This window comes from Strongylocentrotus purpuratus, unplaced genomic scaffold (genome assembly GCF_000002235.5).
Source record: "Strongylocentrotus purpuratus isolate Spur 01 unplaced genomic scaffold, Spur_5.0 spur5_scaffold_6, whole genome shotgun sequence".
In the NCBI taxonomy this organism is placed as follows: Eukaryota; Metazoa; Echinodermata; class Echinoidea; order Camarodonta; family Strongylocentrotidae; genus Strongylocentrotus; species Strongylocentrotus purpuratus.
The window spans coordinates 23269311-23282280 of NW_022145612.1; the positions used below are offsets into that span (position 1 = coordinate 23269311).

Consider the following 12970-nt stretch of genomic DNA (forward strand, 5'->3'; position numbering starts at 1 on the left):
TTCAAATTTTCTAACTTGAAAACTGAAAGTGAAACATTGTTTTTCAACATCTTGACATAATTTTTGTTTAAAGACAATGGAATTTAACGCTGGAAATTTTGAATTGGGTTGCCCCCCTCCCCCCCCCCCAAAAAAAAAAACAACAACAACAACAACAACCCAGAAGTGGTTTGTTAGTTAGGAGGCCCATGTCCTTTATAATTTTATTTTTAAGAATAGTTTTCTCTTTTTTTATTAATTTTACATTGGTATACCATTAATTTCACTGGGAAAACCACCCCATTCCCTTACACATCAATACTGCCATTACTTCTAGCAACAGTAATTCTATAATTCAAAACGTTTTCATTTTCTAAATCCTTCTAATATAAACATATAACAAATATAATATTGTTTACACTTTTGCAACCTGTTACATGGTCCATGTAGAAACAGCACCAGGAAGAGGATAACAAGCCCCCCCCCCCCCCCCCCCCCCCGTTTTCTTAAGCTAGGAAGTATCAAAACATGATTCTATTAAAATTAGCAGTTTGGATACAAAAGGCAATGATGATTAGCAGTTTCCATATTTAGTGCATTTAGAGGGTTGTCTTTCAAACCTTCTTACATACAATACTTGAAGCAGCAATAATGTAATAATCTACAAAACTTCAAATACAGAAGTCCATAGACTGAGGTAAATGAATTTCAACATGTATAATTATAATTAAAATATCATTGATTAATTCAATCTTTGATATAGACTGATAGATCTTTATCACTCAAATTTCAAGGAAACTTCTTTCTGCCCAGCCCTCAGTTTCATCCTATAAGATGGTAGTTGACATTGTTAAAATGTTAATGTTTATTCATTGATGATTAGTTATCTTTAAATATTTGAAAGTTGACAAGATGATAAATTCATTAGCTTTTTCTAAATGTGGTATTCTACAAATATATAATACAAATTATAATAATAAATAAATAGTATGTAAATATTCAAGTTTAAACCCATCTCTAATGTCCTCTTTCATTATATGAGGGTTGCATCTTTAAGACGTAGTCCCATGTAGATGTCTTCTGCATTCATCGATGAAGTTGTAGGCTAGTTTTCAGAAGAAAGGGCTGTGATGATAACCCAAGTCTGTTGAATGGAAAAATGAAATAAGATACAGTGTATAAGAAAATAAACAACAACTAATAACATACACCCTGATACCTGCTCTGACAAAAAGAGGAAGGACTAATATTCACTTGGGATTCTAGTGGGCAAACCTAAACTATTTTACCTACAAGACTAGTTACTGACCACATGTTAGATTATTTCTGATGATCCCATTAAGACGATAGGCCTGCTGGAGCTTGGATCAGACAAGGTATGAAATAAGTAATACGTGTACAATGTACTTGTATTGTGAACTTGTGCTCAAAATTGAATAATACTCGGTTAAGTATGGGACATAAAATGACCACACAACTTGGACCAGAGAATGTACTGGAAATAATGATATTAAAACATACGTAATGTAGACTTATATTTCATCTATATCAACATTTTATTTTAAATCTAATCAGTCAAGTATTCTTTTACAAGTAACGGACAATGAAAAATATGTTTTTCAGATCTATAACTTTCTGCATGATATGTGTTCTACAATAGGTTATTGGGGGTACCTACATTGTATATTAGCACACTTGCTCGTATGAAGTGTAGTAGGCCCGCATCTCTAGATATGCTTCTGTCAATATCTGTTCTTTGTTCCTCTCCTGGGTTTGTAATCAGCATGCCTTCATCATCCACTGTAGAGAAGCATCATCCTGCATAAGAGAAAACAATCTAGGTACTTCAATTAAAAGTGATAATAATAGATACATATCAACCATAATACATCCTATAAACAGACTTTCATTAATCTTATGTTGTGTTCTTCTTCATCTTCATTGCTCAAGAAGTGAAAGGACCACTAACAAAAAAAAAGTAATGAGGGGTCGTGTGTATACCCTACATGTATGATCATTATTATTATTATGTAGTGCTTTGAATGTGCATTAGACATCGTTCTGTACACACAGGACCTCCTGTAAATAAGGACAAATCCCTTTCAACAAAGAAAGGGAAGAACTAGAATAAAATATCCCTTCCACTATATACACTTGCAACATAAACTTAGTTTCATTTCCTTTTTAGTGAATTGATAGGTGGTCGTTTAATATTTGTGTGCTAAATATCGTGAAAATTTTACCTGCATGGGACTTTCAGCTTCATCTTGCAAATTATAAGAAATGTTGTAATGTCTACTCATCAGTTAACTCCTTCCAGCTCTTCATCAGTTTCAATCTGTTGAAACAAAAAGAAAACAAAATCAATATAGATCTAGCATAAAAGCTATTTTTCATGTCATGGTTGGCCTTAATTTTAATATGGTGTGAAAATCAACATTCCAATTTAATGGACCAAAGTACAAAGTAAAATTAAATGGAAGATTTAACTTGTGCCTCAAAAGTGCTTTATATAGTAGAATTGGTTTATTAAGACAAGAAGAAGTGGACTACATAAGTAAACATAATTGTGGACTAGGGGTCTTCTCTTACACAAACAAATAGATTTATCAACATGAACTGCACGATTTGGAGAAGAAAGAAATCTCTAATATATTAAAAGTAATAATAATAGGGGTCAGGCACGTACGCAGGGGGGGGGGGGGGTGTTAGACCTCCCCCTTGAGTTTTTTTTTTATGTAGACCTAGATATGTTTTTCTGGAAACCCCCCCTTTCTTAGTGTTGATTTTAAAAAAATCAAAAAAAATCCTAATGGATGACCTAAAAAAGACCCCCCCCCCCCCCGCTTATTCAGCGACTGGCTGAGTCGTTGCGAAGTTTTTGTGACCAATTTTTTTTTTTTAAATGTCCTCTCCCCCCCCCCCCCCCCCCCTCCCCGCTTAATCAGCGGCTGGCTGAGTCGTTGCGAAATTTTTGGCCCGATTTCAAAATGTTAAACCCCCCCCCCCCCCTTGATAGGGATCTAGATCTAGTACTAGTAGATCTACTAGACTCTAGGGACTAGGCTCTAGTAGTAGATCTATACTAGGCTAGAGTACTGACAACTAAATTGACAAGCACACTGAACCCACACAAAATCTAAATAAACAAATCCTAGTGTTGATGTTTTTTGAATATTTTGTATTAATAAGTTCCAGGTTTACATCTAAATTAAATAGGATTTGGAGTTGTTTGATTATCAATGGTCACAGATAATTTTGGTATAGAAATAAAGTTGACACGCACCGCGTATGATCATAATTAATGATGCAACTGAGCGAACGGATGGCACTGATATTTAGTAAAGACCGAGTCCACATAGATTTTAACAAGAGTTAATCCACTTGGATTATCAACAAAATCATGCTTCGTAGATTATTTTAAGGTGTAACTTTAAATCTAGATTTAAATTAAATCGATGATCGGTGAATTAGATTCATGATGACGATCAAATCTGGAATAAAACAGTTTGATCTTGATGCAGATGAGCACCGAAATTCCCAGAGGTGGGCCTGCCGGAACCCCGGGGCCCTAACTGGAGTACTAGGGTGAAATGACGGCAAACCGCTGTCAAACTACTTCATGACGATGAAAATCAAAGTGCAATTTCAAGAGCAATATTTAACTAGTCTTTTCCCCCAAAATCTGTTGAGAACTGTCTCCAAATGTAATGAAATTACCGTACATCACGAAGACTATTGCAGCTTTTTCAAAATTGATGACTAAATTCACTTAATCTACTCATATTTCAATCAATTACTCACCCATTCTCAATGAACTAACTCTTCTCAGTTTGTGCGAGTGTATAGTAGCGTCGTGCATAAATCTGCATAATTAAAGTGAGGTCAAATATATTATCCGGTTTCTTAAACGATACTATCGATAAAATACATATTCATGAGGCACTTATCCAATCAAAAAGCCGCCTCGGGTGCTTATTTTGTCTTCAAATGATCCAAAAGAGGCGGAGCCTAATCCCATTCGTCTGCATGGTTTCCGCGCGTGCTGCTTTCCGTCTAGTAATTATATTTAAACGTCTTTGACAACAACACACCGTATACCGCACTGCACTTGCAATGCGCCCGCTGAATCACCGAAGTCTTCGCTACTATATTGCGGGCGCCATGCGCACGATCATCTACCCCCATGCTCCCCTCAAAAGGCACGAACGCACGTAGCATACATAGCGGCCGTGTTGTTTTGGAATTAAACAAGATGGCGGCGGACGGACCATGTGCGCGAAAGTGTCTATCCAGTGTAGTCAAATTCAGTGAACCTATGAGTGAATGCGTGCGACATGCAGCGCTGTGTGCGGAGGCTATGTGTTCGCTATATAAAGTACTTATGTTTATCGTTTCCCCGTAAGGCGTGATCTGGTTATCAGTGCTGTGTTATGCTTTAGTCATATGCAACAGTCGTTTGTTTTAAAAATATTTTAAAATTACAAAAAATCGGAGTTTTGAGGCATGCAATCGGAATTCGGAGTGGGTATGAAAAAAGCGGAGTAACTCCGCCTAAATCGGAGTGGTTGGCAGGTATGCTGAGCGCGAGCGAGCGTTCTGGTTTTGGGAGTCAACGGAGATCCATAGGAAAAGCACGCGAGATGACCGGCGCGGCAGGTCGTCGTGATCGGTACCGGACAAACGTACGAGCAACATTCCTATAATTATAAATTTATCATTGACATGAATTGTTGTTGATATATTTATGTTCCATTGCACTACCAGGAATCGGAATCACTTTAAATTGATTTAAATCATAATTTGAGTTAAAAGAAGTTGACTTACCGTACCATTTACTAACCCCGTACCAGTCGATAATTTTTCCACCAGTTAGGAAACACGAACCGCCGATTTATATCTGTACTGTTAGTGTACTACACATTTTGCGCTTGTATCATATCGGCCTAATACAAATCGCCAGTAAAAAATATTACTAGGTCGTCCCTGGCCCTCATTATAGAAGCAATAAATAAATAAATACAAGAATATAAAAAAGTAATATATATAATTTTTTTTAAACTGAAACAAAAAAAAACAACAAAAAAATGAAATAACATACCTTGAAATTTAAAATAATAAAAACAGAACAAAGCACAGGGGCGGATCCAGGATTTTCCAAAAATCGGGCCATTTTACTATTTTATTTTCTTGATTTTTTTTCACTTGGCCGCCCAAAAGGGGGGGGGGGATTAAACCACCAAACCCCCTAGATTCGCCCCTGAAGCAAAGCAACAACAACAACAAAAAAACAAAAACAAAAAAAAAAACCTGAATTGAAGTAGGCCTAGATATTGCTCATCCTCAAGGTCGGAAGGCGTCCGAACAGGGCCCGCTCTGCTAGAATGGAGTAAATGCCCCAGTTGATGCTAAAAACTTGCCCCTTTCCGCCCTGCATGTGTAATATGACAAGTTTACTTGTCGAGCATCGTATTCTTGCCTTTTTTTCTTCTTTTTTTGCTCTTTTTTTTTTTTTTTTTTTTGTCGCTTGTTTTGCTTTGCTGTTTAGGCCTATGAAAAAAGTGGAATAAAGCACATACAACAAATGAAGCATAAAGAGTGTCCATTCTTAAAATGGGGATAGGTCTAGGATTATGGTGCAAGTAAGCAGGGCATGTTGTCTACGATCAGAAGTCGCGACTTTTCTGAATGGAAAATTAAGGTGTGTTTCTAGAAATAAAGTGAGGCATGGGCACTGCACTGTTGCCCCCCCCCCCTGCCTTCAGCTGATAAGCATCTTGGAATAAAATATATGCACGGGTGCCATTGCTATCTGAAAGCTAGTCACATTGTCTCTCCGTCTGTCTGTCTGTGTGTATGTTATGTGTGTGTATTTTTTCACATTGAAAACCTCTCTCACTATGAATATGGCGGACAAAGAAAGCGGACAAAATATACAGTTCCTCAGGTAGACAAAGGAACATCCCTTCACTACTATTATGTAAAAAGGTGAATATGCATGTGACACCTGTGCTACACATTTTTACATAATAGCAGTGAAGGGATGTTCCTTTGTCTACCTGAGGAACTTTATATTTTGTCCGCTTTCTTTGTCAGTCATATTCATAGTGTCTGCTTCCTCAATTTGAAGAATAGTGATCAAGAGTAGGTACGATTTCAGTGGTGCCGAGTTATGTCTGGACGAATCGTATTTATTAATCAATCAGAGATTCGATCGTGCATGTCTTCCGTAGTCATACATGTGTGTACGTTTACATATGGCGCCGCATTAGTGAACAAAGGGTTTCCAGGTACGGTGTGTAGCCTCCATTTCTGGCAGCACTGACAGATTACCAGTTCCGATTGATGCATTTAATTTTGGCACTTTCAACAAGGTACCTGGCAAATGAATTTACGGAAAAGGAATTCCGCGCCTGATCGTACCTGTTCTTTTTAAAAGAAATAATTAGTAGAGATTGAATGAATGTATAGGTCCACAAATCAAAGCATATATAGGCCTACCTCCCCTCCGGAGGGAAGTATGAGGGCAGGGGAGTATTTGAGACCTACAAATTTTCGAAGAAAAAAAAACTTTTATGGCCTTGAGCGTCACCTATGGGACTGTATGTTTTTTTTTTTTTTTAATTGTATATTGGCCCCATTTCAGGTGATGTAATAATATTAAAAGCATACCAAAGGCGAATTCCCCCTATTTCCAATACCATCTGGGAGGAGTTTAGGTGCTTTATAGTAACTTTCAGAGAAAGAAAAGAATGAGAGAAAGATATTGAGGGGAGAGAGATATAGGTAGAGAGAGAGAGAGAGAGAGAGAGAGAGCGCGACTCGCTTTTTGCTGTTTTTAAAAATTCCAATTTCAGTTTCACTTTTCTATCTTCTATATCGAGGGGGTTGGGGGGGGGGTGAGAGAAAGAGAGATGTGCAACAACAAAAAAGAAGATAAAAAGCTAACAATATTAAGTTACTTGTAAATTTAGTGTATCCGTTTAAAAAATGTACAAACATCATGAACATCAGTACAATAGGGCCTTCATCTTTAATGTCTATCATTTAGTTTAGAAAAAAAAACATTTACAAACATACAAACAAACAAACAAACGAGAAAGAATCGCTACACTGATTACAGTCACAGAATCACTCAAATCAACTTATAACTGACCTGGAAGTGTCAACGGTCTTATCGCCGATACAATTCCACTATTAATTTTTGTCTTCAATTTTTCATATAGGCTATTCTGAAGGGAGTTCCTATTTGTTTACATGTCTTTCAGTAACAAAATAAGTTGAAAAACCCAAATGATATCTAGATCTATACTTTAAAAGAACTTGTTGTACAAGGCCTTTTGGTCTTATTTTAGTTTTCCTTTTTCTAATTTTCGACTGGTTAAATTGGTCTCTTTGATATTGTTTGAAATTAATTTTTGTTTGACTTCTTACATGTATTATTTTTGCATGAATTTGTTTGTAGTGCATGTATTTGTTTTAAATGTATGATATTGTAATGACCTATTGTTTTTATATGAAGATGGAAATAAATTAACAAATGAAAATGAACATGAGGTTGAATAGCGACCGAGCGAGATTGTTTTTCACTTTTTGGTTTTGAACTTAGCCTGTTACTGTTAGAGCGCTCTTGATCACAATCTACCCATTGCAATTTCTTTATCTTTATCTGTTTAATTATGACGCCTTATGCTCATGCAGTATATAATCCTGGTAGCTCGACTCAAGCCGGACTGCCATGATAACAATTGATTGCAGGGCCCTCGGAAGGTACAATTAATGATGATACATTGGGTAAAAATACAACATAATATATACGATATTATATTACATAGCCCATCAGGACATGCACGACGTACAACAAACGATGACAATGAACAAACAAATAATAAAGAACATTATTTGGCGGCCGTATGTCGATACCTGCTTTCTCGTCTAGGATAACACAGGATCTGTGATACGAATATGATCATTATCCCTTACCCGTATGGCAGTCCATCCATCATGCTCACAGTCATGTCAACTATCCGAATCACGTCTCTCTGTTATAGCAAAATATACCTAGCCCTTATGATATATAAGAAAGATACCTAGATCTATAACCATTCGAGAATTTTATCTGTTTGGAAGTGTACTCGTTTTCATTGTTCTGTTCCTCGATCTTCAAGATGAATATTCGGAAGGGATCGTTCATGCTCCTGATCACCATAGTGATCCTGTCTCAAGCAGTGGCTTCACGATTCCTTGATGAAGCAGACGAAGGTAGGCCTAAATTTCGGTCTTCAAAACTTAATTGATTCTTTTTAGTTATAACGACTTTCAGTTTATAGATTGTGTAGATTTCTTCAAAGTAGCAAAAAGTAACGAAGCCCCTCATATAAATCAGATGTATATTCACGTATCTCCATGATAAAAATATTCCCAAAGAACTTTGTCCATCACATTCCCCACCCTGTTTATATATGTACTTCAATTCAAGGTACATGGGAGTTTGTCTATTTTACCTAACATTATTCTTAAATTTTGAATCGTTTTACACATTCAATTTTATTCAATTCAGAAGAAGTATTCATAATTTTATATATTGTATTGTGCCTTTATATGCTTATTTCCTTTCTAACGCAAATTTCTCTTTCCTTATCTTCTTCTCAACCCCACATGCAGCTCATCATTTTGTATTATTTTCTGTACCCCGATCTTTCACTTCTTTTTGTCATTGTCTACTCTTTGTATTATGACCATGTTCTTCTATCTTTGTCGTGTAAAGCATTGTCTTGTCCCTTTCTCGTCTCTGTTGGCATCCCCCTTTTTTCTTTCCCCTATATTTTGTAGTTCCTTTTGTAGTTACGGATTAGTTAATTTAATTACTCATTATTCCTAAGTATCATTTGAGGTGTTCACACTTGCAAAAGCATCGTTTTTTAGTGGACCCCTCTGTTTCCTTCATGAATTTCTTACATTTGTTTTAAATGCTTATAATTGATTTGTAATGTTTTGTTGGAAACATGAATTAATTTGAATTTTAATTGAATAATTATGTTGTAGTTTTGGTACTTTGTCTTTTCAGACGAACAACTCATGGAGGCATGGAATCCGTTAAAAAAGATAGCACATCGCAATTGTTATCCTAAAACACAGTGCGAAACTGGTATGAAGTAAAAACATAAATAGTCACACCTTCAAACTGACTAAAAAACCAACCGATTATCGACAACATCTCGAAGATTTGGGGGTAATGGTAATTTGTGCTTGACCAATTGTCGGTCCGGCAACGGTCTTGTCAGTTTGACCGGGTGATAAATTCTAACTTGTTTTATCTGCAGTTGAGTTTAAAGTTAGATTCCTTCTTTCAGTTAGTTTCCCTCGCAATTTTACAAAAAATCCAAAAAAAATTGTACAGATTGTGTAAAGATTGGCATAATATCCTGAGAACCAATATACTTGTGTTGGGTACGTCTAAAAGATTTTTTTTTTTAAATTACGATACGATCCCTTTTACTGGAAGAAAAGGAAGAGTGAATGAGGGAGAGAGAGAGAGAGAGAGAGAGAGAGAGAGATAGAGAGTGTGTATGTATTGTGTGAAGTGTAGGGTGAGCATGGCACCCCAAATCAAATGTCAATATCGTCAAATTTGGGTTTTAAAAGAGTTTAAATTGAATACGTTAAGAACTATTATATTTGCTATAATATTTGTTAAATGATTGTACTAAGTTAAAATTCTTCAGCAGATCAATGTCAGTTTAAAAAAATACATATGCCCCGTATTGAGGTCAAGTAGGGTATTAAAAGGGGGATCACATTGATCTGAAATACATTGATATAATACGCAGTCTGTCCCGTAATCATGAGGGGGAGGGGTGCTCCTGTTGCCCCAGTCCTCTGTGATTCACACGCTCGCATGAACACTGGGCCTATCAAATTCCTTTAATATGTCTTTAATAGTACACATATATTATGTTAATCAATCAAATTATTAATGTTTCGTATTTTAAGTTGTATTTGTAATTGTTGTATCGTTGTTGTATGCCTATACTGTCTGACTATAATGTTCTCTGATTTACATTGCACTTCTTAGCCGGAGGTAAAAAAACATGCAAGGACTTCAGTTGTTGTCAGATCGTCCTCTTCGGCAAGAAAACTCGCGCCAAATGCACAGGTAATTACGCCAAACACTTATCATCATCTTGGGAAGTTTTTCATTTGAAGTGATATATTTTTGTTTGACTTGCCCTAAACATGTGGATTATTTTTGCAAAGCGTTTTGTAACCGCAAGAAAAACGCACTTTACGAAATACTTTATGGATTGGATTGGATAGGTCCACTTATTAAAAACATAAATACTTCGAATTTACTGCAATGGACAAGAATTATTACCTTTCTGACATTTTTTTCTTTAAAAAAAATAAATCTCGCTGCCTGAAAATACCATTGATTTGCCCATATATTGCGCATGTTAATTCGTAGAGACGAGTAAGGATTGGAGGTTGCTGCACAAGTACCCTCCTAAATAGCTTTATATTGCTTCAAATGACCATAACGATTTTGATAGGCAACTTAAGCTAAACCTAACAGAGGTCTTTTTTGTGAAGAAATGAAAAATGAAATGATGTATATGCGCTTTATAGAAGTGCATAACATTTCTTAAAGGTTCAAAGATTATCTTGCGTAACACTTCAAAAGTATTGTGACATAATTACGTTAGTTCTCATGAAGATAAAATTCTCACCACACAAGTTAACGATATGCATTTTCTGAATTACTTCAGTTGTACACATAATTATAATGAACGTGTGGAGTAAATTTAGAAGTCGATGGACAACACGTATTAAAGGTAATCCAAAGTTTTGGTATGGGGTCATGAATTTGGTTCAAGTGAACATATTGGAAGCATATGCGATCCTACAATATAAAGTGATCGTTGTCGCTGCTGAAATCGAGTCTACTTTAAGAAATTGTAAACAATGATCTCTTTATGTTGTAAAGCTCCCTCTCAAGGTCAAGATATTAATTAAAGGGAAAGTCCACCCCCAAAATAAGTTTGTTTCGATAGAGGCAGAATAATAAGAAAATCAGGTGAGTGAAAGTTTGAGCAAATTCTGAATGAAAATAAGAAAGTTATGAATTATTGAAGTTGTGATCAATCAAATACAAATTGGCAACTCTGTGACTTATCATACGAGCTCTCCTTCGTTTGCTTTGTGAATAATATTCCATAAAATCATGTTTTCTTCGTTATTGATGACGGAATATATATTTGTTCCTTGCAGGGGGAGTATAGAAACATATTTGCAATTATTATATTTAGGGTGCATGTATGGTTGAAATTTTTCTTGAGGGAAAATGAAAATTTTAGATTTTTTTAGTACTGAGCAAATGGAAGTTGAGCTCGCATGATACGTCATAGAGTTGCCAATTTGTGTTTGATTGATCACAACTTCAAAAATCCTAACTTCCTTATTTTTAATCGGAATTTGCTCAAACTTTCACTGACTTGTTTCTCTCATTTTTCTACTCCTATTAAAACTAACTTAATTTCAGGGTGGACTTCCCCTTTAAGCTATATAAAACAATGTTTCTTGACTTAAATCAACCGATTAGCTATTTCTGTTTGGAAATTATATATCACAACTACATACTCTGATATTTTCATGGTCGCAGCTATCATTGTACGGCCGTAGGCGCTATTTGCAATTTATCAAAATTTACCGGGAGCACCGGTAAATTTTTATATTCAATTTTTTCTCGAAAGCAGAAGTGTTTCAGGGATTAAGTTTTCTAGTGCTTATAATACATCCACAGGGGCATCCAGATATATCCAAATTGTAAAGAATCACTATCCACCCAATTTTGAAAATTCCCAAAAATTTGTATTACCTTTAACTGTCACTGACTGTAAATATATTTTCTTACATATCATCAGATCATCAAATGAATTTGTTCAGTATATATATTCATCACATAATCTATTGCTGTCCTCCCTTTGCAGTTGTTACAAGTTAGACACCGATCTGGCATTCTCTGACGATCTTCATGCAGCAGCTAGTGAACTAATGCTATAACTTATAATACAACGAACATCAACATACCCAGCGTTCTCTTTTTCATGATAATTTAGTTGAACACGTAATAATCTAAAAATGCAACACTAAGTGAGCAATGCAACAATTAAGGATCATCAATTCCTACCAGCTTATATTGTTGGCAAAATAGAAATAAAAGACTTTTCGGAAGATTGAATTGTTTTTTCTCCTGAATTACTTTTGTTTATTGTACAATAAAACACAAATTGCACAGTGCGGCATACAAGAGCATTTATTATTTAAACATACTCATGCATGTGCACGACCATGAGAAAGTGGGTATTAAAATAGAGACGGGGTACTAGTATTCGAGAGGATCGGGAGAGACCTGAAGAAGATCAGAGAAGAATTGTGATGATGGCGGTGGTAATTGATAGATGATGACGATGGTGATGGTAATGTTGTTGTTGGTTGTGATGATGATGATATAAAGCTGATGAATTACAGGGATTATGAAGAAATGATAAGCAAAGAAAGTCTTCTAGGACCCAAACGTTACTAATAAATGTCACATTAAAATAATAAAAAACATGAACACAAAAAATTCATATAAAATAATGATGATAGATTTCAAAATCTAGATCGAGTGGTCTTTTTCTGAAATTACCAATTGATTGATTGCTGTATACCAATTAAATAAGTTAGAAATTTAGCAGAATCCTAATTTTAATACCTCAGCGTTTTCCTCTAAAATGGTAAGTATATTTTTACCTTGTCACAACCCGATCTTAAATCTCTTATACATCTCCTTTATCCATCCTCTACCTCCTTTTCTTTGTCTCTCCCTCTATCAAATCATCTTTTTGACTCTTTCTTTCAGTCTCCATACAACTCTATTCTCAATTATATCTCTCATAATGTACTTCATACACGTTTACAGTCCCTCTCTTACTCCTTCCTTTACACACCC

At 35.6% G+C, this 12970-nt stretch overlaps 2 protein-coding genes and 1 long non-coding RNA gene across 4 annotated transcripts in view; 1 reads left to right on the forward strand and 2 right to left on the reverse strand.

The window, feature by feature from the left end:
* Positions 1–4890, reverse strand: part of LOC115917956 — a 19714-nt gene extending 14824 nt beyond the window's left edge. Inside the window, exon 1 of one of the 2 annotated variants that reach the window (XM_031000290.1) lies at positions 4812–4890. Coding sequence is in view for 1 of the 2 variants with exons in the window: in XM_031000289.1 (XP_030856149.1) it covers positions 4807–4814 (8 nt within the window). In the remaining variant the exon portion in view is untranslated. Of the gene's footprint in view, positions 1–4806 lie in introns of both variants that reach the window. The other variant, XM_031000289.1, reaches the window with a different exon arrangement.
* On the reverse strand, positions 970–3863 carry LOC115930005. Its single transcript, XR_004066794.1, has 4 exons — positions 3784–3863; positions 2223–2317; positions 1658–1797; positions 970–1123 (listed from the first exon to the last, which is right to left on the reverse strand). It is a non-coding gene; the product is annotated as an uncharacterized LOC115930005 (long non-coding RNA).
* A 3201-nt stretch (positions 4891–8091) lies between the features above and the next one.
* On the forward strand, positions 8092–12276 carry LOC100893214 (strongylocin 2-like). The gene is made up of 4 exons (XM_003725029.3): positions 8092–8241; positions 9047–9127; positions 10055–10135; positions 11967–12276. The coding sequence occupies exons 1-4, from the start codon at positions 8148–8150 to the stop codon at positions 11978–11980; spliced, it is 270 nt and encodes an 89-aa protein (XP_003725077.1). The 5' UTR covers positions 8092–8147; the 3' UTR covers positions 11981–12276.
* The last annotated feature ends 694 nt before the right edge of the window (positions 12277–12970 follow it).